Source organism: Pteropus medius, unplaced genomic scaffold (genome assembly GCF_902729225.1).
Source record: "Pteropus medius unplaced genomic scaffold, Ma_sr-lr_union100, whole genome shotgun sequence".
In the NCBI taxonomy this organism is placed as follows: domain Eukaryota; kingdom Metazoa; phylum Chordata; class Mammalia; order Chiroptera; family Pteropodidae; genus Pteropus; species Pteropus medius.
Window position 1 is genome coordinate 3,040,418 of NW_024352947.1, and position 26,610 is coordinate 3,067,027.

Genomic DNA, 26,610 nt, shown 5'->3' on the forward strand with positions numbered 1-26,610 from the left:
CCTCTCAGACATGCTCATTGAGCTCCTGCTGGGTGCAGTGGGGATGGCCGGGGTGAAGGAAAGAGCCAGAGTCTCCATCTTCCTGGAGCTCACTGCCCAGGTAGGAGGTGGCACCGCGTCCATGTGCTTTGTTATGAACCAGCCGGGCTGTGCGGTTAAGTACAGGGACAAGGAAAGCCGGAGTCAGACCCGCCTGTGTGCGCGTGCACGTGCGCGTGCCTGTGTGAGGGGGGCAGGAGTCAGGAAAGCCTTCTCGGAAGAAGTGATATTTGAGCTGTGATCTGAAGGATGAGGAGGACTGAGGTCAGCAAAGTTCCTTTGATGGACCGTGGGTTCCGAAAAAGTAGGCGAGGTTTTGCCAGGGGATAGTAAACCATTAATCGCAAGACATAAAATACCATTCAAATTAGCTGGGGTGCGTGGGGGTTTATCCTAGGGCCCTGACTCCGAGGGCAGGATCTGCACCTCTGCCCCTCCCCTCCCCCATCACACGGACCTGTCAGCGGCACAGTGTCAGGAGCGGGGACTGGAGTCCAGGCCTCTGTGTCCTGGTCGGTGCTGGCCTCAGCAGACGCCAGAACCACTCTGCAGCTCTAAAACCGCTTCTAGTTGATGGGTTTCCGCTTTGGGGCTTGCAGACATTCGACTGAAACCAGTCCGGTCTGAGCCCACCAAGCCTGGCCCTTGTTTGCGTGTCTACTGGATGACATCTGCCCGAAGGAAATACGATACGTTCTCAAGAGAAACGAGGCTGCCGATTTCTGTTTTAGCAAATCTGAGCAGTCTTTGTGGAGACCTCGCACAGGTCACTTAAGCGTGTGGCTCTGAGAAGCTCCAGGTTCAAAATGGCCAGTGCCACAGACAGCTGGCAGCATTCAGCCTTGGGCAAGGTGCTGCGGCGGATTTTTAATCCCAGCACCCAGGTGCGAGGGTTCCCAGGTGCGAGGGAGTGCTCCCCGACTCCCGCTTCCTCAGGGACTTTTTTGGTTAAAACCCTTTTAGAAACATCTTAATCCTTCAAGGCAACCCGCAAGGTAGGGGTCTTTCAGTCCTTGTTCAGATGTCGACACAGAGGCTCACGCAGGTGGGTTTTTGCGGTCCCCCGAGGGCATGGGGTCAGCGCCCGCCGGCCAGGCGCGATGCCGTGCCCCGCCCCGTCCTCCGAGTGCGGTGTGGTGCAGGGAGCACTCCCATCACCCGGTCCCCCCGACTTCCGGGGCGGGGGCGGGGGCGGGGCTCCGAGGGCACCGTTGGTGGTCAGCGTGGCCCCGACACGTCCCTCTCGCCCCGTCCAGGTTGTCGCTCTACCTGGCCTCACTCTTCGTCAGCCTCGTTTTCCTGCTGGTGAACTTAACCTGCGCCGTGCTGGTGAAGACCGGGCGCTGGGAGAGGAAGGCCGTCGTCTCCGTGCGCGTGGCCATCAATGACTCGCTCTTCGTGCTCTGCGCCGTCTCTCTCTCCATCTGTCTCTACAAAATCTCCAAGATGTCCTTGGCCAACATATACTTGGAGTCCAAGGTAAGGTGGCAGAGCGGCCGGCGCCCTCCCCCAGCCTTCTGCGAGCCGCTCCCTGGTTTGCAGACGGGCTCGGCAGACACCTCGGCGCCTGCGGACGACCAGCCACGCCGTGGCGGCCACACGCGGAGCCCCGCTGGGCCCCGTGAAGAAGGAGGGTCCGTTTCGGTGGCTCGGCGCCCGTGCGCAGAGCCCCTGGCAGAGCGTCGAGTCCGGTTAATAGATACGAGGGTTTGACCTCCACTTCGTGGCCGATTGTGCTGATGTCATTGGAAATACATGTTTACGTTCGCTGAGCTGTGGATGCTTTTATAAGCACTCGACCTGTGGGAGTACGTGTTAGCCGCACTTTGTAGACAGGGACACTGAGGCCCAGAGGTCAGCAGGCCGCCCCCGGTCACACAGCAGAAGCCGCAGAGCCACAACTCGGCCTCTGTCCCCTTCCCCGCCTGCCCGCCCTGTGGCAGGGGCTCACGCAGGCTCAGCCCAGGTGGCGGGCCCGGGAGCCGGGTCTCCGTGATGGTGGGAGCTGCTCCTGGAGCCCCAGACACCGTCCCTGTCATCGGTCGTCCAGAGGGCCAGGCCCGCTCTCCCTACTGCCACACCGCATGCCCGAGAACGGTGTCCCCTCGCCCTCCCCGGGGACGTGGAAGGGCCGCATGCTGCCCGGGGCTGGGGGCCGCACACCCCGCACAGCCTGAGCCCGGGCCCTCCCTCCCTCAGGCCCAGCCCACCGGCCACGTGGCCTCGCTGGGCCTTGGTTTCCCCAGGGTAGAACGGTCGAGTGACTCCTGTGGCGCCTCCAGACTTCGTGGCCCCCCGCTGCGGTCCATCCCCGAGACCACGTCTTTGGGCCAAAGCTGGCGAGGCAGCTCTGTCTCCCATGTTATCTTCATGGTGACTGGGAGACTAAAGTCTGTGCCTTTCAAAAATACAAATCCGAAAAAAATTTGTACACACACAAACACGTAATCAGGGCATCCTGCGATTTGGCCGAACGCACAGAATCCCGGCCGTGAGCATGGCGGAGCAGTTTTTCATGTATGAATTCCGGCGAGTTTTCGGCTTGGTGATTTCCAAATGCAAAACTAAAAAACGAATTTCGGTTTTTTGGTCAACTGTCTATTTCTAACTAAAGGTTCTTTAACTGACTTTGGAAATCGACAGCTTCATAAATTAGGGCACAAATCACTGGTTTCCATGTAATTCCAAACCGGGACTCCAGTGCGCCCAGCTTAGAAGATTCTGGGCTTTGAGAGTGTCCCTCTGAGAGTGTTTCTGTCCCCACGCCCGAGGCCAGGCACTGGGCGCCTAGGCCGATGGGGTCCTCTTGGACTTAGAGACTTAAAGAAGCCACCTGACTTACAGGGGCTCACATTTTAACCCCTCAAAGTCACCTCCAGATCCACTCCCAGGCCTTAAAGTGTCCTTGTGCGCAGGCAGTCTGACATTTTAGGAAGGGGTGTGGGAGGAGCTGGGGTCTGAGGCCTGAGGGTGGAGGGTTCTGACAGGTCGGCGAAGGCGGCAGCGCTTCTGAGGTCTGGCGGGCTCACCAGGCGGGGACACGGGCGGTGTCAGGGAGGAGGCCGGTGTGCGCACCTCATGGCTCCCGCATTTCCAGGGCTCCTCCGTGTGTCAAGTGACCGCCGTCGGCGTGACCGTCATCCTGCTGTACACCTCCCGAGCCTGCTACAACCTGTTCATTTTGTCGTTTCCGCAGAGCAGGAACGTCCACCCCTTCGACTACGACTGGTACAATGTGTCAGACCAGGTCAGTGGGCGGCGCGCGGCGCGAACGGCGAGTCTTTGCTCCGCAGCGTCTCGCGTGGCGGAGACGCACGGGCCCCTCGCCGTTGCCCTTCCGCAGCTGGATGACCGTGAGGGTCACTTTGCTGTGGTACCCGCATCCTCGTCTGTACAGTGGGATCGTAGCACCTGCTGCGCCAGCTCATGTGTCTCGTGAGAAACGAGGACATGCCGTGTGCGCACATTTGCGCACACACTGCTTCCCGCTTTCTATCTTCGGGGGCTTTTGTCAAGCAGACTTTAAATTTTTTTAAGTGCTTCCGTATGATGTAAGATGGTCTTATCGAAGGGTGACATTCGCCCAGGTAAAACACATTACATTTAGGTTTCAGAAAATACATAAAACCGAAGTTATGAGGATTTCTTTGATGGCGCGTGAACACTTACAGCACTCGAAATCCAGACCAAGGGACTGGGGACGGTCGGGTGTCGCTCACGCTCGTTTTATCAGTGGTCTCAAGATGACGCTCTCTTTTTCCCGTGAGTGAAGAAAGGTAGTGAAATACTCTGGGGCATCCATGTTCACAGAAGCTCAGAATAGAAAGGAACGAGTTCGCATTCTCTCGTGTGGGAAACGTGATTCTTTGCGTCTGGCCCTGGACGGGGTGCAGGGCGTATGAAAATGAACAGACTCCCTCCCTGCCCGTGGGAGCCGACGTCCCTGAGGAGGCGACAACGCAGAGAAGCCTTACGATGAAGGAATAGAACTTTATAAAAGTTCTATTGGATTCTATTGGATCGAATTGCAAAAGTTGCTTAGCTTTTCCAAAAAGCAGCGAACCCCCACCTGTGGACAAATCCGCTTCTGAAATCCCAACCGTGCTCAGACCTGGACTAAATCAAGACTCTGGAAGGAAGGTGGAAACGACCGTGATGAGTTCGACCTGGGCGGACAGCGTGTCCTTCAGAAGAGGCACCTGCAGCTGTTAGACGGGATTAAAGCGGCGATGGTGACAGCCACCACCACCGCCAACCCCACCGCACCGCCGGTAGGGATGGAAGTCAGCAAGACACCGCTGAAGCTGTGCCCCGTCGCGAGAATGTCAAATACATGAAAATCTGAACTTTAAACAATGATAAATTGGACTCGTTCGTGCCGCCAGAGGATTTTTGGCAGTGAAGCACACACAGTCCGCCGCGGGGACCATTCACGAGTGTGCCGTTCGGTGGCACGTGGTACGGCCACACCGTACGACCCGTCACTACCCACCTCCAGAACCTTCCATCTTCCCACACCGAAACTCCACACCCTTCAAACAACAGATTTGGTTTTAACCGAATAATTCTTTCAATTTTTCTTTCAAGTAAGAGCTTCTACATATAACAAATTTAAGATAACACAATTTTAAAAATTCTCTTGTTTTTAGGCACTGTCTATTCACAGATAGCTAGACCTGTGTGTTGCACCCGAAAGCGTCTAGGAGCAAAACACATGGCCACAAATTGCACGCCGTTCGTGTGGGCCGGAGGAGGGACAGACAGCGCCCTGCGGAGACGTGGTGCTGATGGCCTGCGAGGGGCAGCGTCGTCTCCCTGGAGACGCCACGAGTAGTTAGTTCCGCTTAGCGGACTTAACCGCGGTGCGACAGGGAAGGAAACGGGCCCTTTGTAGCTTGAGTGTGGTGCCCTGTCTCTGTCTGAAGTGACGCCCTCCTGGCAGAGTGCCCAGCACAGCCGTGCGTGTCCCTCACCTGCCCACCTCCCACCTGCCCCATGGCGGGGAGAGGACGCTGTGCCAGGGCCGCTGGCCGTCTCTCTGGCCCTGATGTCCTGCGCTCAGGACCCTTTTTCTAGACAGTCTGGCCTGGAGTGAGCTTAAGAGGTAAAGAACAGGATAAGTTAATGCGGAGAGAAGTTTAAAACTCGGCCTGTTGACCCTGGGATGAGACAGGGTGACAGTTACGTGTCACTCTTAAGAATGTGGGAGACGGCACCATCTTCTCAGCATTCAGGTGAGAATCCGCCGAAGTCTGAGGAAGATTCTGGAGGGTGACGTTAACAAACATCCGAGGGGCAGTTTCGTCTTTGAGGATCCCGAAGAGGAGGCTCGTGTACCCTGAGCGCTTTGCCTGCCACGGGGTGCGGACCGTTCGCGCCGTCTGATTTCCACATGCGCGTCTCGGGGAAAGGACTGGTCCCTGTCCGTGTTGGGAAGATCGAGTCGAACTTATTTCCTCTGCTCTCAGTCTCTCTGTCCCTCTCTCCACAGGCTGATCTGAAGAACCAGCTGGGAGATGCCGGCTACGTGGTGTTCGGAGTGGTTCTTTTCGTGTGGGAGCTCTTACCTACGAGCTTAGTCGTCTACTTCTTCCGAGTCAGAAGTCCTACGAAGGACCTCGTAAGTCAGCCGCTTGACATCTGCAGGAGACATCCCCTGGCCCTAAGCACAAGACATAAATTATAATTTTTTCTTAGATTTTCAACAGAGAGCATCCTTCATCCTGTTGTTTTATAAAACGTTCCTTTATTTAATCGAGACTTTCCTTTCCCCGAATTCTCCTTTGAGGGAAGTGTGCTTTTCCGTTTAGATTTATTTTACAAAAGAAATGAAAGTAAGTTGCACGTCAGGGCCTGGGGAGGGCGAGGAACTGCTTTTCCCGGTGCAAAAAACAGCCTCGCTAGTAATTGAGCCTCGACTTATCATGAACCGTGTCTGTGAGCTTCTGTTTTAACAAAGAAAAATCGAGAATGATAATTCAGTTCTTCACCCCTCTCTCACGCAAGCTAGTGATTGAGAAATGGGGTGATAGGAAATTAAAAGCATTAAAAAGATGCTGAAGCCACACCCTCGATTTGGTCACATTTGTGCTCAACCAACTTTATAGAAACGTCTGGATGAGGACAGGACAGAATATGCAAACCGGGGTGAGGGAGCCCCGGGCCGGGGGGCGTTGCTCCGTGAATGATCCCAGCCACACTCACTAGTTAGTGGTAGACCCTGGAATCGCCGGCCTGCGACACCCGTGGGAAAGCGAATGAATGGTTTTGGTCCAGTGTGAGCAACACGTGGGTGGCACGGGAAGCACAGACGGAATAATCGTCTGCTGTGCTTTATCTCGTGTTTTCTCATTTGTCCCGGGATAGCCATTAATGAGCCGGGACAAAGGAAGACGGGGTGGGGCAGGGACGCAGGGCCAGCCTGACGGACGGACGGACGGTGCTGCAGAGCGGCGATGGGTCTCGGGACCGGCTCCCTCCGCTTCCATTGTTTCTGTCTGACCTCGACGTGCACTGGGAAGCCCTGGAGGCTTCCATAAGGTCAGAGCCTAAACGCCCTCATCACCGGCGCAGAAACAGGCGACAGGCCGCAGTGGGTTCTCGGCCGTTAGTCCAGCTCCTCGTTTTTCCTTCCTCCTCTGGCGTTTTCTGGGATCTCGTTTGATGGAGGCAGAGTGAGTCCGCATCCTGAGCACAGGTTCACCCAGGGGTCCACGTGCCTTCCCAGCCTTTCCTGGTCTCCATCACCTGGCGTCCGGAGGCTTCTTCTGAACCGTACTCAAGGCCACGCAGTCTCAGGAGAGAGCGTAACGTGGCATTGTCCCAAGTGCTGTTCTGTTAACGGAATGCAGAATAACATTGATAGTCCGGTCTGTACGCGCCGGTCTCATTGTCCAGGGAAGCGCGTCGTCCTGAGGGGTCCCCCGGCCGCTGCCCCGCCTCCCTCGCCCGGCATCAGTTCCTGCGGGCATGTTGCAGGCGGGGAGCTCGGCGGGAGCGGGTTAGTGCATGTGCCATGCGGGGAGAGTGTCTCGGGCTCCCGCAGCCCCTCGTCGCTCTCGGATGTAGGCCCTGTGGGTTTCCAAAGCCAGATGTGGTGGGGGCTCCCCTTCTGGGCACAGCGCCCCCATGGGGGCGCTCAGCGTCGGGCTCGGACCCCCTTCTCCTCTGGGGGGGGCCTCCTGGCCCAGCCGTTTACCCCATTTACTCGTCGCCACGCTGACTCCCACCTGTCCCGAGGTGCCTCCTGGGTGTCCTTGGTGGTCGGAACTCTGGCCAGCAGTCTTCCGGTGGTCCTCAGTGACGGTGGTTCTGTAACTGAGTTGTCGTTCGGTGTGTTTGGGCTGAGGGTTCGCCTGCCCTGCCTCCTTGTGCTCATCCTTAGATGAAGAGGCTGAGGCCCCAGGCTGAGGCTCGTAGGAGACGGAGCCAGGAGTCAGACCAAGTCAGTCTGGCCCCTGAGGCCTGGTTTTAATCACCGTGGCTTTCTTTGGCTTAATAAGGTTTGCAGAAGAAACTAAATTCCTAATACAGCAAGTCCTCACCTAACGTTTGCGATAGGTTTTGCGACAAGTGAAACGAAGGGGGACAGAACCAGTTTTACCGCAGGCTGATTGGTCTGAGCCAGAGTTAAGTTCCTGCAGCATCTCATCCGCGTTATAAAAAACGGTATTTAGGACATTGTGTACGTACGACTCAGTGATATCTTGAAACGGTATTTAGGACATTGTGTACGTACGACCCTTCGCTATCTATGATGTCTGCAGTTGCTTGGAGAGAGCATCACGTGATATTGTCCTCATTTTGGAGGGATTTATAACTTAGCTCATATTCGTCAGCTTTAAAAGCGCACCCCGCAGGTGGGGCATTTCTTTAAAATGTCATCTATCATATGTATCCAGAGTTCAGCTTCTGCTTGGCGTCACTGGAGCTGACGTAACCGTGTATCAGGCGTGGCTCTGCTGTCTACGTCAGAATTCCAGGGTACCTGGTCCAGGTACCAGTTCTCAGGCCGTGTTCGGGACCCATTCAGTCTCTGGGGTAGCTTCCTGGAACCCACATTTTAAATAATTTAAGAAGCACCCCAGGGGGTTTGAATGCGCTGTAAAGTTTGACAATCTATGTGTTTTTTTTGTTGTTGTTTAAACGGCTTTGAGATATAATTCCCATACCATACAATTCACCTATAAAGTTATACAGTCCAGTGTGTTTTTTGTATATTCAGATATGCACAACCATAACGTTTTTAGAACACGTTTATCGCCTCAAAAAAACAACCCCATACCCTCTCTCGCTCCCCATCCTCTCCCCAAGCAACTACTCACCTACTTTCTGTGTCTCTGTTTCTCTATTCTGGACTTTCACATGAATGGGGTCACGTAGCATACGGTTTTCTGTGACTGGCTTCTCTCACTTAGCACAGTGTTTTCAAGGTGCGTCCTTGATGTGTGTACGTATCAGGACTTCATCCCTTTCCCTGGCTGAATGACATTTCACTGTGTGGCTCTAGCACGTCTGTTTATCCACTCATCCATCGCTGGACGTTTGGGTTTCCCGCTTTGGGCTATTATGAATTGTGCATGAAGCTGCTAGAAACATTCGGGGACAAGCTTCTGTGGGAACATGTCTTCCTTTCTCTTGGGTAGATATGTGGGAATACAATTGCTGGGTCATATGCTAACTCGACGTTTCACAATTTGAAAAATTGCCAGACTTTTCCACAGAGGGCGTAGCATTTCATGTTCCCACCAGTAGGGTGTGAAGGGCGTGAAGGTTCTGGTTGCTCCGCATCCTCTCCAGGACTCGTTCTCATCGGGCTCCTTGACGCTGACTTCGTGATAGGCGTGATAAGCGCTATCTCACTGAGGCTTTTGCTCTGCCTTTGCCCGACATCCAAGCGTCTCTTCAGATCCCTTGCCTATTTTCGAGCTGTTTCTTTTTTATTATTGAGTTGGAAGAGTTCTTTCTATGTCTTAGGTGTAAGTCCCTTGTCAGAAATGATTTATAAATATTTTCTCCTATTCTGTGGGTTGTCTTTTAATTTCTCGATGACATCCTTTGAAGCACAAAATTTTTTAATTTCGATGAGGTCCATCCAGTTTATCTTTTCTCTTTAGCTGCTCGTGCTTTTGGTGTCTTATCCAAGAATTCTTTGCCAAATCCTAGGTCATGAAAATCTGCCCCTGTATTTTCTTCTAAGAGTTTTATAGTTTTTACTCTTACTTTTAGTCCTGTGCTCCGTTTTGAGTTACTTTTTGTATATGTGTGAGGTAAGGGTTCAACTTCATTCTTCTGCATAGATATTCTGGAACTACACATAGTAAATTTTTAGGCATCCTACCTTGTATACGTTCCACTTTGCTTCCTGTGTTTAGCCAGATGAGTCTTAGAAAGGCAGGAATTCACATAGATAACCACCATCTAGCAACTTGTTTCATACTCTGTTGGTTAACTTTTAAATAGACTACTCAGAAATTGTGCAAAGATGTCAGGCAAATGCTGGATTTTATGCCAGGGTTGGTTTGCCATATTATATAGTTCTGATCTGCTTACTTGAAACCAGTCATGTGAAATCTTTTGAGAGGTAAACTCAGCTTGGGGACAGAAAGAGGATGGAATGATTGTAGAGGCAGGTTCTGGAAACTGGCTACGAAATTCGAAATCATTTCACCCTTATTGTTTATTTTAAAGTGTCGCGAATGCACACTGTTAGGCAGGTTTGCGTAAAGTTACCATGTGACCCAGCAATTATATCCGATTTGGGACCATCTAGTTGGCTTTTGGAATTCCGACTGTGATGATTCACTGTTGCACGCGGAACTCTGAGAGAGGACTGTGTCCATACGGGTAAAGGGAAAAGCTAGTGCCGCTTACGTGGGACGAAGCCAGGGAGATGAACCACAGCCCGCAGGCCCCGCCCAGAGGCGGGGGGCCCCCTTCGTCTCCTGTTTCTCTTTGTCTACTGCGGGGTCCAGTGTCTGAACCAGTGACTGTCTTTCCAGACCAACCCTGGGATGGTCCCCAGCCACGGATTCAGCCCCAGATCCTACTTCTTTGACAACCCTCGAAGATACGACAGTGACGACGACCTTGCCTGGAACGCCGCCCCTCAGGGACTTCAGGGAAGGTACGCCCCAGTTCCCACGGGGCCGGGTCAGTGGGGTGAGGGTGCACCAGTGAGCAGAGCCGGGCCCAGAGCGCCCACAGCGGATCGCGGGAGCCGGGGTGCGAGGCTGGAAGGAGGCCGGCACCCCGTGTGCGTGCGAGGCCCACCGCGGCCACGCAGAGGCGCCTCCCAGGAGGGGGGAGTCGGGCTTCTCCCGGCAGCAGCGCCGGGCGCCCTGGGGGTGCAGGCCGCCGGGGTCCCCCGCCCCTTGCGTCCACCTGCTGGCACTTCAGCCACTGCCCCGCAGCGGTCCCGGCCCCTCTCAGCCTGGCTCGAGGCCAGCGGGCGTGGCGGGAGCTCATGGCTGACCATGAGCCAGGTGCTGTCCTCCGCGTGCCCCAGGGCCCTGTGCCACCCTTGGGAGGGACGCTGCCGGGCACACGCTTCTTAGTCGTGAAGTTCATCTTAGGCGGAGCTTTGTGAGGGCGGAGGCCGGTCGTGGGTCACTGACATGTTACCGTAACGTCCCCCCCGACCCCGGAGGAGATGAGAAGGGCTGTGGAAGTCCATGGGGTCCTTCAGAGCTGTGACGAGAGCCCTGCTTTTGGGGACGGGGACGGAGAAGCTGGGAGGACACAGGGCTTCCTGAGGGGCAGAGAGAGCCGGGCGACGTGGGAGAAAAGATGGTGCTGGGAGGAGATGGCAGGCTGGCCGCAGGGCCAGCGGGTGGAGGGAGCTCGGGTCACCCGGCCGCGAGCCGGTCACAGTGGCTTCCGAGGCCCTAAGCCTGAGGGTGTCCCCAAGGCTGTTCCGCATCGTTAGCCCATCGTATGCCCTGCTGGCCTTGTGTCCCTCTGTGAACGTGGCCTAGCCGCTCACCTGCCGGGAGCCACGTGGAGCTGGGGGCGAGCCACGTGGAGGGAGGCCCCCCCGCCCCGGTGGAAGAGACCGGCAGTGACAGTTGTGCATCCCAACTGCTGACCTCACTGAGCTGCTGCACCAGAGTCCCCCCCGGACACAGGCCGCCAGTGACGCCCCACGTCGGGACGCAGGCGGTGCGTGGCCGGTCGTTTCGTGATCTGGCGTGACTGATGGACGGCGCTGGTCAGCAGACTTTTGTGAGCGGGCTCCTGGCCGCTGCACTGTCTCGTGGAACATGGGGCTTCGAGCAGCTGCTTTGCAGAACCTGGGAATTGTCTGTGGTTTATACGATAATCTCAGTTCTGCCTGCCTAGCGTGGGCAGGTCATCGGCAGTAATTACCATGGTTCCAGTCGTTGAAATGCCTTTTTCTTTTTAAGTTTTGCTCCGGACTACTGTGACTGGGGACAGCAGACGAACAGCTTCCTGGCACACGTGGGGACTTTGCCACCAGACGCAATTTTGGATCCTGACAAGCCGAGCCACGGGTAGCACCGGATACTGGTTTCACAGGAGACTCCTCAGTTGAAAAGCTTCAGAAAGACTAACTTATGGCTGAATTTTTAGGCACTTTTCCTTAAGAAATGAGACTTGATTTTTATTTGTTACAGGTTTCTGATGGCTCCATAGGACTATAACTTAGCAATAACTTAGATAAAACCTTATTTTACTAAAAAGGGAGCCTGGCCACCTTCTCAGTGAGTATAATTTAAACTTTAAAAAGTTCTGTACTTTTATAAAGATGTATTTTATATAACTTAAATAATAATGCTAAAACATACTAGGGGTTTTTGAGAATGTTATTGCAATATATGTTGTAGTTTGCACAGACTTTTATGCATAATTCTCTTTAAAATATAGACAGCACGTGGTCTGAGGGGTTCTAAGGCTTGTGGACTAAAGTATGCCTCAGCTCCTCACCGCTGCAGGCCCCTCGGAGTCAGTGCCATGCCGGCGGACGCCGAGACAGCTCCGGGCTGTCACTGTGCAGCTGGACGAGCCTGCACGTGAGGTCACAGGCCCGGAGGTCGTTGCAGCCGAGTCGGGAGCCGGCGTGGCGTTCGGCTCTCCTTTTCCAGGGGTGCTGCTGGATACGCTCAGATGATACGTGCTCATGGGGCTGATGTACCCTCTCAGACCTCCTCTGCTCTATTCAGAGATTTTGCCTAGTTTCTCAGCCCAGTGAAATCTAACATCCATTACACCTCAGGACTTTGGCGAGACGGCACCTTTCCCAACTCACTGGACGTTGGTTACGGTCAGGGAGGAAAGGAGGTTCTCCAAAGGGGATTAATAGTAAATACCCCTGGCTCTTAAGCCAAAAGCCTGTGGACTTCTAACAGGTTTCCTTTCATTTCCGACGGTATTTGAAAACAATGCCCTGTATTTGTAGATACCTCTGGGACGGGAGCAGCTGTGTCGCGTTCTCCAGCTCCAGCTCCGTGCCTGCTCCTCGCCACGTCCAGGGGCAGGGTCCGGACAGCCGCTTCTGAGTCATCTCTAAGGGAAACACGCGTCACGAAATACCAGCTCCCCAACCACAAGTGCCATTCCAAACCCTCCGACACATGGAGATGTGCATGACGGAATTACTGCCTGTGATAGGAGACTGTGGCTCTCTAGGGAGGTCGAATGCTCCGACTTTCTACGGAAGAGATAAGGTACTACAGGGCGTGCAGTTCCCAGAGGGGCGTGCTCTGCTGCGCTAGGAGGAGCATGGGACAGGGCGGGCAGGGGCAGGGACGTAGGTCAGTAAGCCAGGCCTGCGTGATGACGCCCCTTCCAGAGGTCGTCCCATTTTGGTCTTCAGGAATAATTTATCTCTGGGCACTGATTTCAGAGAGATCGAAGTCTACTTCTCTTGATGGCACTTAAAATTGGTACCTCACGTTTTAAATGGGTCGTGATTGGGGTTTTCATTTCTGCCCACATGACATTCCTGCCTTTCGGTGTATGGAAGGATTTGGGTCACATACTTAAAAGTTACTTTCAGGGGAAATCCTACACTGAAGCAAAATTTGCACTGATTATTCAGGTTGCCTTAAGCTATTTTAAATGGTCACTCTAAAAGGCTCTAAGGATAGAGCCTTCCCTTGTCGCACTCTGTTACTCATACGTAAGAGAATTTAAAGGTAAGAGAATTTAAAGGCGCACTCAGCATATGCTTAAGACTCCTTTAAATCAGGAAGCGTTGGAGTTCTTTAGTATTAGCTCATTCCGGGGCAGATATGTTTTTGTAAAATAGTGATAAAAATATCACTAGAATAATGTAATTACTCATCCTATAATGTATAAACACTTCATTATTGTTATTACTGGCAGGAAAATTGAAAAACCCAGCATTAACTGGTAAAACCCAAAATCTGTTTTTATGATAAAGCTGCTAGTATTTATCTGAATTAGGATTTTTTTTATTGGAAAAGATGAAAATGTTCCAAGTGCCTTTTTCTTCTTCCCCTTTTTAAAAACTAATGCGAAAGCACAAGTGCTGTAAACACATCTAGAATATTAAAAACTACGCATCAAACGATTTTTCTCTTTAGTAAACGATCATGTCTACCTGTGAAATGCTGCAGGTATGGATGGAGAGGGAAATTTAAATTTCCGTTAGCTTCCCAATTTACTTGTGCTGCTAAGTACACTAACAAAGCTATTCTTTATGCAAAAAATTAAAGGCTAAGAGAAGGCAAGGAATGGTGATTATTGGTTCTAAGGTACCCAGATGTCTTCGTTTTACAAAACATAACGAAATTAAAGTCAGAAATTGACAGGGAAGAGTCAGTATCCCTGAAAATTTTGTACCATCGTTTAAATCTGATTCAGCACGAAAATGCTGCACGTGAATGTTTCCGTGCGTCTGCTGGAAATACACATAATAGACGATGAACTGCGAAAGCGGACGCCTGAGAACTCCGACTGATGCGTGTGGGTCCCTTCCATCGGCTCTTTTCCTTTTTACAATGAACCCATTTAATTGAGCCGATGATGAAAGTGTCCAGTGTGTCGCACACAGAGCTGTGGGCTGAGCCGATGACGAATGTCCAGAGTGTGTCGCACACACAGCTGTGGGCTGAGCCGATGACGACTGTCCAGAGTGTGTCGCACACAGAGCTGTGGGCTGTACAGAGTTTAGATCCCCGTAGCGTTTCATCGTGCGCTCAGTTCTGCCAGTTCCTTGAACGGATCAGGCGCGCGTATAGTAGCCGTGCGGGTACCATGTGCTGCGCACATCAGGCAGTCGCTAGCGTGTCCCCAGGTTTCCTCTTTTACCAAAATCCAAAAGAACCGCTTTCTGGCGGTCTTGAACATTTAACCGAGGAAAGGAATAAGCGTTAGTAAACCCTAGAGCATGAGAAGTGCTTTGAGAAAAAGGTTCTTACAGTGACATAGTCGATATTACTAGAATATTGCTTTTATGTTTTAGCAATAAAGGTGAACTTACATTAGGACTAAATGAGTAAATATCTGAAACTTTCACAAGATTTCCAACTAAAGGAACTTGCTTAAAAAAAGGACCTTGATCTCACTTTAGACTCCTGCACGGTAAAATGATGTGTGCGTAATGCTGCTGCTCCTGGTCCAGGCGGAGGAGCTACTGGATGGAGCTAAAATAGCGGGATTCTCATCAAAGACTGATTCAAGTGAGGAAATATTTATTTAAAAAGGGACAGCGAGGACAAGGGAGTGGTCATCAGCCCCTATCTACTGAGTGCCTGTTACTGACAGACACCGGGCTCGGTACTTGTCACGTGTCTGTGGTCCCGTCTATAAACGCAGCGACACCCTTACATTACCCCTGCCCTGGCCCCTAGCAGGGATCTGTGAAGAGTCCTTTCACCAAATGGTCAGAATACCCTGAAGTCTGCTAGCGATGTCGCTGTGCCCCAGCCTACTCTCTCTTTCCCATAGCTGTCGCCCGGCTACTCTGGGCCTGGGCGTTGATGGGGCTGAGACTTGCTGCCCGGGGCCCCAAGTCCAGGTTCAGCCTTCAGATCTAGGCCCAGTGACTCAGCAGCTCCTTCCTAATGGTGTCTACCTGCTTCCTCCAAAGATGGATCCCTTACCTCTGTTCCTTGACCTGTGGCTGGGTCGTCCCGTTTCCCCAGAAACTGACGATACTTGGCCAACGTTAATTCTTTCGCCTCCACCCCTGGCCTGCCTTTTGGACTTGGCTGCCCCGCTGTTCAGAATGTTACCTACCCCTCTGAACCTCAGCCTGGCCAGGACTGGAGCACAGGTGCCTGCTCCTCAGGCTACATCTGTGACTTTCTCTGCCACCTCTGTGACCCTCACTTTCTCTACTGTTCCGTTATCATGTCCTGTCCTTGACCCTGAACCTTAGTGTCCCGTGCACCTTGTTAACCTGCAACACTCCTCCGTCTTTGCAGAGTCTCACTCATGATGCTCCCGGAAGGCGCCAGCGCGGTGTAGAAAGGGGACATTTAGGGCAAACACGCACTGCTTTGCCAGGGCCACGGTCCGTGTCTGCTGTGCCACCCCCTTGGGGCATTCGCTGGCCCCGAGTCTGGGCTGCAGGTCTGCAGCCCTGAAACCCGCTAAAGGGCGCAGAGCTTACCTGCCCGGAGGTATATTCTGTGGAGGACCACGTGGAAAGTTAAATCACATCGGAATGTTACACGGTGAACGCTCACTCTGCTCTGACCACCAGTGTTAGGTGGGTGATTTTAGCTGATTTTAATCAGTGTGTGACAACTTGATGGCACTGTCAAGCAGAGACTAAGTCATTCACAACGAGGGCAGCTTCACTAGACAGGTTCCCGTGGTAGCGCGTCCTCCATCGGCAGGATCTCTAGCTGCCTTTCTCACTCCTCAGCGGTGGAACCTAGTTAGGCTATAGGACCCTACAATCCGCCTCGCGCTGTGTCCCCAGCCCCTGGACCAGCGAATGCGCGCGGTCAGACCCTGCTCTTCGGCAGGCCTTGTTTTTAAAAGGTGACTTCTGGCATTTTTGTCTTCTGTGCTTGATTTTTCAGGTTTAATACTCATTTAAGGGCTCCTCCCTATTTTCTTATGAATCTTTGACAGATATCCAACCTTTAGGCAAAGAATTCATAATGGAATAAAAAAGGAAATAAAGATTCAATAATGTAGTTCTCAAACGATCCTTAGAAGCTAAGTCCTAAAACAGAAGCCCTGAGGTGAAATTCTGTCTACACAGACACTACCCGTTCTGTCTTTGCCCTCACCTGTCTGAGCGCTGGCAAATAGAACACCCAAGTACCTAACACGACGGGTAGTAAAGAGTAGATCTTTATCTGGTAAAATATCAGAAAGACAGTGACACATTAAGTGGTTAAAAAATGCAACGCTTGAGAAAAAACATGAGTTGGGCAGGGTTTGGCAGGATCCGTATATTAATGATTTTTTTAAAGCGCATATGGAATAAGCAAGAACAGCTAAAGAAAATTGTAAAAAAAAAAAAAAAAGGGGCAGGAGAGACGAGATGGGACCAGTGCACAGGTGTTAGGACATGGCCCCGGGGTAACTGGTCAGTGCGGTCCTGGTGCAGGAGAGAGAGAGCCCAGATGCAGAGCTGAGTCCACGGGGGAGGTGAGGCATGATACACGTTACCGTCTCACACTAGTAAGGAAAAGAGACCTGTTCAAGAAATGATAGCGGAATAACTGGGTAACATCTGGGAAAAGGTTAGGTTGGATCCGTAACTTATACCTCATGCCAGGATACACTCCAAAGGAATAAACATTTAGATTAAGAAGATTAAACCACAAAAGTTGTAAGAGAAAATATAGATGAATTACTACTGTGGAATGAAGAAGGCATTGTAAGTATGACTCAAAGTCCACCAGATACCACTTAAAAAACTGATGAATTAGACTGCGTCATATAAAAATTCACATGGCAAAACCACAAAGTCAGCAGACAACGCGTTGAAAAAACTTTACAGCTCGTTACAGTGAAAGGATTAATACTCCTGCCCAATAAAGCACTTTTAGGAATTCATAAAAAGGTCAAAGGGGCAGATAAAAATGGGCAAAAGATATGAACACAAAAGGAAATACAGATGGCTCTTAAACACATTGAAGGTAGTCAACTTTACTCGTGATAAACTAAAACACACTGATAATGTGATTTTGCATCTAGCGCAATGGCAAAAATCCAAGTGTTTGGTAACATCTCTGGTAGGGTCGTGTGGACAAGTGAGCACTGTCTAGACGGCAGGCGGCGTGTGGGCTGGTGGCTGCCCCCACGGAGGACAATATTCTAGCATCTTTCAAAATTACAAATGCATATGGCCTTTCACCCCCGAATTTCATGTTGGGGAATTTATTCTACAAGTGCGTATTTGAATGTGTGTGAAATTACAGATAACGAGGTCTGGAAACCTTCCAGATGCCCACTGATAGAGAATGAGCGAACTGATTACATGATCATATAACGGAATACCAAGCAGTAACCAGAAAGGAGTAAGCTATCCAGTGATATCGGAAGCTGCCGAGAAAATTTTAAAAAAGCAAAAAGTGTGTATATGATGCCACTCTGTAAAAATGAGACATTTCTGTCTGCTTGTACATGCCTAAGTATGATGGAACCCTAAGGAACCACGAACAGGTCCCGGTGGGGCGCGGGGGAGAAGCGTGATAGGAAAAGGCCATCCCACTGTACAGCTTTTATACTCTGGTTTTTGAACCATGTGAATGTATTACTTATTCAAAAAATTAAATAAAATATATATATTTAAAAAGCCTTATGACTGAATACAATTCCAAAGATGCCGAGAGTCCCTGATTTTTTTTAGTAGAATGGTAATAAGCTAACTTATGAAATGAAATCACACAGATAACGGCCTATTCTGAGAGGAGGCTCTGGAGTCAGACTTTCTGGTTTCAAATTCTAGTCCCACAGCCTAGAATTTGTGACCGTAGACAAGTGACTTAGCCTCTCTTATCCTGTTTTTTTATAAAGCAAGCGACTGTACCTACCTACGGGTACTGCTGTGAAGATGACATAATCTTTGCACAGCCCTCAGCGCGGCTCTGCCGATGCCAGCTGTCACGAGAAGGAGCATCGTCAGCTACTTACAGAGTTTCTCCCTTCTCCACAAATCATAATCAAATCCTCATCTCAACAGAGGAAACATTTAAGGGGGGGCGGGTGAGGAAGAGATGGCAGAAACATTCACTTTCATTCACATTTTCTACTGTATGGTGGGTACAATAGCACATTATTTGCAATTCTTTCCGAAATCAAAGGTGCCCCTGTAGATATTGCTTAAAACAGTACACAAAGATGTGTGTGTGCGCCCGTGTTGTTTTATCGAATAATTTCCGCGACGCCCGCACCCAGCCTGTATTTTGGTGAATTGCTATGGGTTCTACAGGCACTTCGGTCTGCAAACTGCTGAGAGGTTTATCGTGAACTGTGCCCAAGATGCCAGCTGAAGGCAGTGCTGTTGAAGATCAAAACAGCTGTCCTTTCTTAGACACAGTGGCACCGAGGTAACACTGGAAAATACGGCACACTGTTTCAGAAACAGATTACAAGTGTTGAGGAATTCGCATCTGACTTAGCGAGTTTCAAAACTGAAAACTATTACTATTCTGTCCGATCCTCCTCTTAACCTAAGAATCAACACAGGAGAAACATTCGGATTGTTACCAGTTTTAATGTACAGTCTTTCTAACTCACACAGATGCCACGCGGGAAACAGCTCGCGCCGCGGCGGCCAGGGGCCTCTCTGCCGTCATCTCTGCCAGTTATGTGATCAAGTGCTGGATTTTTTAATTATGTGATGAGATAAAGACAAAACGCCAAGAGGAATGACCAGCACGCGTTTTCACAAAGCAAGCAGAACTCCAGTACCACTTTGCGACAAAAACCACGTGAACTGGAAAAACAGCTTATGTCACGACCAGACTCACAAAACAAAGGTTCCTACGGCGTACACGACCGTGTAGGAAATACACACACAAAAATGCAGGCTGCGACCTGCAATCTAATTTATGGTAAAATAAAGTTAAATGAACTTTAGCTTAAGAATACTTCATTTTGTTTATTTTCTTGGTAGTGAAAAACTTCGTTAAAACTTTGAAAAGAACTTTTAATCCTAACTAGACCTTTTAATTTCCTGGAACTCACTCTAACATTTTTTCCTAAGCTTAAAACAAATCACAGTAAAGATAAAAAAGCGATAAATGGAAATGGCCAAGGATTTTCTCCAGTAAATAGTTTAAATAATAGCCTTTTTCTTTAACTGAGGGAACAGTGAAGTAACACTACAAGAAAGATTTTTAAACATAATAAAAATAGAGTGCAAGATTTTTTCATATTTTCTTCAACTCTAAATGAACACTAAGAATAATTATTAATTTACCAGCAACATTATTTATTCACTTTTTAGACAAGTTGACCTTAAGCTTCCCCCTCGCACCATATAAAATCTGAAATCCTAAAAATGAAACGGTGGAGGAGAGACGCTCCAGTCAAGCCCGCCTGTTTTATTCAACTTAACAAAAACACCACCACCAAAAAAAAAATCGGCAACAATGAAAACCCCGTCTATAAAGGTTAGAAATTTGGTAAGAAAATAAGTAACTGGTGAGGCCTCGTTCCCTCCAACCATATCGCTCTCTCCCAGGGTGACTAATTATTTTTAAAAGAGGGGTGAGCCAACTAAATAGGATTCAAAACACGTCACCGAGTCGTCAGTGAGCACATTTCAGGCCTTGGCAGGAGAAGGTACGGGTTTAAGAGCACTTGTTTACTTCATGAAAGACTGAAGAGTCTGAGGAAAAACTAAGTTTTGTACCCACGTTACTTCTACACGGATGCAACCTTCCAAATTAACCACACTGCATGTACTAACACCTTTTTAAAGAATCGATATTTTAACTCTTAAGGATATTTAAATCCCCGGTTTAGAAAATGACCATGTAGGACTGAGGCATCTGTTGGTACAAGTCACGCATTTATATACAATGAACTAGAACGAACAAGCAAGGCGAGGGCAAGCTTACAAGAGGCGTGAACAAACCTACCCGCTTCAACACCCTACCGAAGCAAATCGGACGAGAGGACGGCATGGACTGTATCCTAAAAGAAAACCCTTTAAAAATGCTTGCTTCAATTTAAAATAGTAAATTCTGTGCATATGTTTTAAATTGGCATTATAAATCCGTAAAATCCTATTCAAATTTTATCGAGATGGAAACAAATATTTATGCATTTATTTCTTTTAAAGTAAATGAGCATTTCTAAAATTGGAGTAGGAACAAAGAAACACAAAATCAAAGAAAATGCTTTTAGGTTCTAAGTAAAGAATCCTTCGAGCCAGGCCCCCCGCACTCCCAGGCGACGTGGCCGGTGGCAGAGGGGACAGGACTTGCTCGCTTTACCAAAGCAGGTCCTTTAGACCAAAACAAGACAGCAACAGCAACTAAAAGCTTAAGTAAAAACAAACGAAGTCCTGGGGATTTAAGTAACTTCTGAAACTATACACTGAAAGGGCCATTCGTCACACCGACACTTCCATATTCCAGAAGGTGACACGCAGAGCTGGGTGAGGCTAAACCTAAATCATCGATAACTGTGCCACTGATACCAGCCCTAAGCACCATCTGCTCCCCTGTGCCCAACAGATTGACAACAATGTTATCAGGATGGAGACGGTCATTTCGGCTGAACAACTGGAAGCAAAGCATAACAGAGAACAAAACCAATTCTAAACTGAAGAGCAGAATATTCGACAGATGGAAACATGAAATTAAACACAGAATTAGTATAACTTACAGGTTTTAAAAGCACATACTTCATTTATAAATACCTCTAATTGACAGTCTATTAAGAATCATAAATATTCAAGTGAACATTTGAATTTTCTCTTTAAGAGTTCAGAATTCTCGAAGTCTTTGAAGATTAGTCTCCTTTTGCTGAATGTCCAAGAGTAAGTCTTCACACAGTCACACTTTATGTCTCTAGTCAGACATTTAAAAGCCTTTATTACCTACTGTGTTGTAATAAGACTTTAAAATTCTGTAATTCTCTTATGCTTGTAGAAAGCCTATAAGAGAAAAAAAAGCATATTAGTATATAGCTAATATGATGTATAGCTGTTTCAAATAATTGATGTTATATGGGCTATAATTTGAAAGGAAAATCCAAAATAAGAGAATGTATACAACACTGAACATTGAAGCTTCTAATTTTAAATAAGTATCTGTAATTACTTATCAAAGATTAATAAAACACGGAGCCATGATTCTTTCTTTAGTCTTGGTCAACAAGGGACAAAGGAAGCCAGTTACTACTTCTTATCACTAGATTCTAGACTAATGATGGGAACAGTGACATGAACACTTCGTCACGATAAAGAACCTCGACATGACGTGTGGTCTGCAAATCCGCTTTGCACATTCCTCTCTGGAGGTGCGCTCCGTGCTGCTCCCCAAACACACGAGTTTGTTTGCACTGTTCACTCCTCAGTCTGTTTACTGACTGCTGCCGAATCCCTGTGCCCTTCGCCCATCAGTGTTTACGGTGCTCAATAAAGAATGAATGAATGAATAAATACAATGCTTCTGGGTCCGGGTCCAGCAGTAAAACTCGAATAGAAATCCCCAAAAAATAATCCTAAAAGCTCGATGATCCTTATGTAAAATTTGGAGTGGATACAGTAAAAATCTAACATTTTCTTTCTATAACTTAGGATAATATAGGATGCATTATTCAGCTCCTTTCTTTACTTAATAAATAATTTTTCTTATACCAAGAGTTTAGCATGTGCCGGGCAATGTTTTGAGCACACACACACACATAATCTCATTAATTGCAAAAAAAAATAATAATAATTCTACAAGGTAGATAAAATTAACCCTGATTTTACATTTTTGGAAAACTGAGGCTCAAATAGAGCAAGTAATTTTCCCAGGGCACCCAGCGAGTAGGTGCATTCTAACCAGTTAATCAGACCCCAAGACCATGTCGCCACTCAAAAACTCTATGCTCTCTATGGTGCCAAAACCATTTTCTTTAAACTCTGACAAGTTGTGGGAGTCATAGAAAATGACTTCTTACTCTAATCCTTGGAATACTAAAGGATTGAAACAGTTTTTAATTATTAGGAAAAATATGATTATTAAACAAATGTGTAAAATCATACGGTATACTTCAAAGTAGCTGTTAAAAAAAAAAAAACCTACCAGAATATATATGAAGATGCAGTAGAGACCAAGGCTTAACTAACTCAAGAAAAGAGCTTAGTAAATAGCAGATGTGGTCAGAATGGAAAACCACGCCCCAGTCTGACGTGGACACAGACGGAGCGGGTCAGGGAAGGTGAAGGCGCTCGTGAACGTTAATTTGGGTGTGTCCCCTTCCCGAGGCACCAGTGGACCAGCGCTGCGTGGACCGCTAAGCACAGTCCATGGAGATGCAGCCCAGACCGCACAGTTTATCACTCAGGAGATGTCTCCCACGTTCTCTATTAGTACCCCAAGGTTGACACGGGAAGGCACACAGCATACCTGCGTCTACCTACTGCTCTACCCTTTTAGAGGGGCACGAAAATATAATCTCCAACAGGTTTATTAATGCCATGTCATTGTTCCCTGGAAAATAAACCATTTGATGTAAATGCTGAAACTATCAAAAACTGGCTGTTAGTGTAGGAAAGATCCTGCAGGGTATTCAAGATAATGAAACCACATTTTCCAGGATTCAGTGGCCAGAACCAAAGACAATGCTCATTGTACATCTCTGCCCACGAGCATCACATGGCAAAGCAACGGTAGAACTGTGTTAAAGGGACTGCCAGCCAGGAAGCTACCAAGTCGCTTAAGAAAGGCTAATGCATAAACTCCCCGAAGTGTAATACAATAATTTTGTGTGTTAGTGCGTCCATGATCATTTACTACTTAAATGGACTGATAATCAGGTGGAACATATAATGAAACAAACAGATTTCATTAAGAAAAACAGTAATATTCTTTAAAGAAGCAATGTATAGAATTATATGAAGGAAACAAACTCAACTGAATGTAAAAACAGAATGGCTAATTTGTGACATATCAGTAGACACTAAAAATAATGTCTGTGAGGTCCCCCTCGGCGCCTTCACTCCGCCTGTCGCTCTCACGGTCCTCGTCTCTTACTGTCCCTCTCACTCTCGGCCTCTGGGAGGAGACCACGCTCTGCGGAGCGTTACCCCTTTTCTAATAAACTTTCCTTTTGACTCAAAAAATAAATGAATAATGCCTATGAAAAAATTTTAATAACACTGGAAAATGATTACGATTCCAAGTAAAACTGAAGTATAAAAAAAGTATGCTTGCGACTCTGTAAACACATATATACATACACATATGTAGTATATATTTATTTTTCTTATAAGTACTAGGGATATACACATTAAAAATAAAGTGTTGAAATAGTCCAGGGTGGTAGAGATATGAGAAATTTAAAATTTATTTTAAAATGATGTTTTCATATGTTTTTCCACGTTCTCTATAACGACCATGACTTTTACAATTGGGGGGTGGGGAAGATGAATATTTTAAGGACCTTTAAAATGCAGACAGATAAACTGCTATTTGTTTCCCCTCGGGGAGGAAAAAGGAAATTAGGCTGCACTTTATTTACGTCACTATCCCACCCTGAGTGTCATTACCCTTAAGAGAACAAAGGTTTCTCGCATCTAGATTAATCAGAAAAAAAATTTTTTTAAACAGTAAAAGATTAGAGCAGGAGGCACGCGGCAGTGCGTGAGTCACCGTGGCCGCCGCGAGCCGGGCAGCGTCTTGTGGTTTAAGAAGCGTTGTCGCAGACAGTCTCGTTTTATCTTCACAGTAACCCCGAGAAGGGTTCATCTTACAGAGCAGGGGAACAGCTGGAAGAGGAAAGTGACTGGCCGGAGCTGACACCGAGTAACCGGCCGGGCCCCAAAGTTGGGCGCCCGGACCCTGAGCCCAGCCGGTCCGAGAACGGGGCAGGGTGATGATCCCAGGTTCTGGACACGGGCCGAGGCAGGAAGGTCACAGTTAGGGGTATTGTCTGTGAGACTCCGAGAAAGTCTGAGGAAGTCGGCACCTGCTTCCTTCCCAATTTAATTTTATTCGAATTTCAAAGATGTTTGCTTAAAATCTTCACTTAAATTTTAATTAATTTAAATTGACTCGTTTCCCGTTTCATCTTACTCTCGGCCTCATAAGAGGGTGCACTGAATTTTTCATAAAATACTAATTACTGATGGACATTCTACGTCTATCCTGTTTGAAACCTTAACCTACACAGTTGTCTTTAAAAACGGGAGCAACAGGTGAAATCTATGCTATTAGGGTGGGGGAAGGGACAATTTATTTTACATTTAATTGCCCCTTTTTACCTTAAAAACGCATGGTAAGAAAACGTAAGAAATAATCTCTGTATCACCTGGTTCCCTATTTTTAAAAAAATTCTTCCTTTTTTCCCGTTTTCCCAGAGCATCGTATTATTTTCTATGATTCTGTTCCTTCTGCTCCCTGTTCCTCAGCTGGTATTGCATGGACCTCTATAGGCAAATTCACGTGATCTTTGAAACCATCAGTGGTATAAATAAGAAGCAAATCATACATCTGTATACAGGAAGAATGGGGTAAGACTAAGTGGGAGAAAAATGCCTCCTGGGTTTCGGAAATAAGAGCAGCTGAATGGTTCCATGTTTCTTTCGTCACCTTCTCAGCCAAGCTCTCCTTACCCCTGCTACTGTTCTTGAACACGTGACAGCCAGCTAGAGAAGAGAATGTTACGGGGAGAATATTCTCCCCACGCAACTGAGAAGGCAAACAGAAATCCTGACAAACAGAAATCCTGTGAGCTGCAGAGAAACTGACTTGTGAGTCAGTATGACAACGTATGAGGATAGTTCTTCCTCTGTCGACAGAACAAAGCAAAACAAACTGCTCTAGCAGAGGTGACCTGTGGAGTTGGCTGCGACGTGCGGGAGAATCCGTCCTTACCTTCCAAACGCGTTTAAAAGAGCGACTATTTCCTGTCGAGTGAGCTGGAAGCCTTTCGATGGGCTGTTTTCTGGAAGCTTCTGGATTTCTTTTTCAGAGAATAATATCTTCAGGGCAGTTCCTAAACCCTGGGTCTAATGGAAATAGTGATAAACTTACAATTATATTCATATCATAACTACCATAAAGGCTTAAAGGGACAGTCACTGGGAGGAGAGGAACACACATGAACTCAACCTCACCACACGGCAAACTATGCAAACTACAGTTTCCACCTCCGCACGGACTGAGCATATGATAAGTTTATCTAAGCTGGTAGAGAAACCTGAATAGTTTAAGAGTTTAAAACTTGTTGCATGCATACGATATTCTGAATTACTAAAATGCCTCTTTTAACCTAGGAACTGTCACATTAGGATAACGATATCCAATACGTAACCTTAAAAGCCCCTAGCAACTCAAAACTTAGAAATCATCAGTGACACCTACACTTAACAATTTCTCAATTATTAGCACTAGAAGAAAACTGATTCCATTAAAATAATGTCTCTTGATTTTCTATGACACTGTCATCTTTGTAAAAAAAAACAAACAAAAAAAAGGGATGAAATATCAATCCTTTTTGCATGAACATATAGAAAAACGGGCCTGGCTGGCAGAACTGTGCTATTTTGTGACTAGGTGGCCGCCTTTTGATCGCTGAAACACGTTTGGTGACCAAAATTTCATAATTAAGTCCTTTTATATAATTATATTTCATCTTTTATAGGGGTATATACTAATATGCTCTTTAACCAACTTTAGAAATGAATCTGATTGTATCAATAGAAACACAATAAAACCCGAATCATTAATACAGAATAGGAAAAACAGCCTTACACATACACATTAACATAGAACTTAATAATTTTTTTCATCAATAATACAAAAAAACACACAATCTCGAATTCAGTGAACAATGAGGACATTTTAATAAAAACTTTCGACTCTTCGGTGGAAAAATTTAAGGTTAGTACTGGTTTCAAAATATGAGACAACACACGAACCTGTAATTTCCCCCACAATCTGCACTTGTCACATCCGACGCAGTCCATTATACGGGAGATATTCTTGAAATGTAACCGGAATTCCTCCTAGCATGCAGAAGATATTTGCATTCTAATTAGATGTTTAAAATGAAACTGCACCCGTTCGAATGATAAGAAATAAAAGTTCTGAAGTTTACTGACCGAGTTGTGTTTTTCAACAGAGAAGAAAATGATTTGAATTTGTGTAGCATGTCGCTGCACGTAACACAACTAACGTTAATGGAGATTTATAAAATTCATTCCACATACTAAGTCAACACACTTTTTACTGAGGGACAACTCTGTGCAAAGCACCAAAGTACGCGCTCTGAGGGACACAAAAGCAAATAATACGTGGTTTTTACTTTTAAGGAACTTAACGGCTGCTTCCATTTGATGTCTGGATACACCCCGTGGTAAACAAAGCCGTATTTCACTTATTTCTGACGGATTGCTCTGCGAGTCTGAATGGGAAAGCTCAGCCCAGAACGGGGACAGTCCCCGCCCCT

General features: G+C 47.8%; 2 protein-coding genes across 3 annotated transcripts in view; one reads left to right on the forward strand and one right to left on the reverse strand.

Annotated features, from left to right (window-relative positions):
- The first annotated feature begins 845 nt into the window (after positions 1 to 845).
- LOC120592614 (integral membrane protein GPR137B-like) lies at positions 846 to 17,790 on the forward strand. Its single transcript, XM_039850350.1, has 7 exons — positions 846 to 923; positions 1,023 to 1,084; positions 1,296 to 1,518; positions 3,137 to 3,286; positions 5,531 to 5,659; positions 10,041 to 10,165; positions 11,445 to 17,790. The coding sequence occupies exons 1-7, from the start codon at positions 846 to 848 to the stop codon at positions 11,554 to 11,556; spliced, it is 879 nt and encodes a 292-aa protein (XP_039706284.1). The 3' UTR covers positions 11,557 to 17,790.
- A 903-nt stretch (positions 17,791 to 18,693) lies between these two features.
- Positions 18,694 to 26,610, reverse strand: part of ERO1B (endoplasmic reticulum oxidoreductase 1 beta) — a 44,687-nt gene continuing 36,770 nt past the window's right edge. For both annotated transcript variants that reach the window (XM_039850353.1, XM_039850354.1), the window contains 3 exons: positions 26,081 to 26,167; positions 25,035 to 25,168; positions 18,694 to 21,103 (listed from right to left, as the gene is read on the reverse strand). In XM_039850353.1, the coding sequence (XP_039706287.1) occupies positions 21,043 to 21,103; positions 25,035 to 25,168; positions 26,081 to 26,167 (282 nt within the window). In that variant the 3' untranslated portion in view covers positions 18,694 to 21,042. The remainder of the gene's footprint in view (positions 21,104 to 25,034; positions 25,169 to 26,080; positions 26,168 to 26,610) is intronic.

Excerpts from the sequence above, each read along its gene's own strand:
- LOC120592614 (XM_039850350.1), top strand. The coding sequence starts at position 846 with ATGGCCAGTGCCACAGACAGCTGGCAGCATTCAGCCTTGGGCAAGGTG. Across the intron at positions 1,085-1,295 it reads CGACACAGAGGCTCACGCAG|GTTGTCGCTCTACCTGGCCT; the intron begins GTGGGTTTTTGC and ends CGCCCCGTCCAG. Across the intron at positions 3,287-5,530 it reads GGTACAATGTGTCAGACCAG|GCTGATCTGAAGAACCAGCT; the intron begins GTCAGTGGGCGG and ends CTCTCTCCACAG.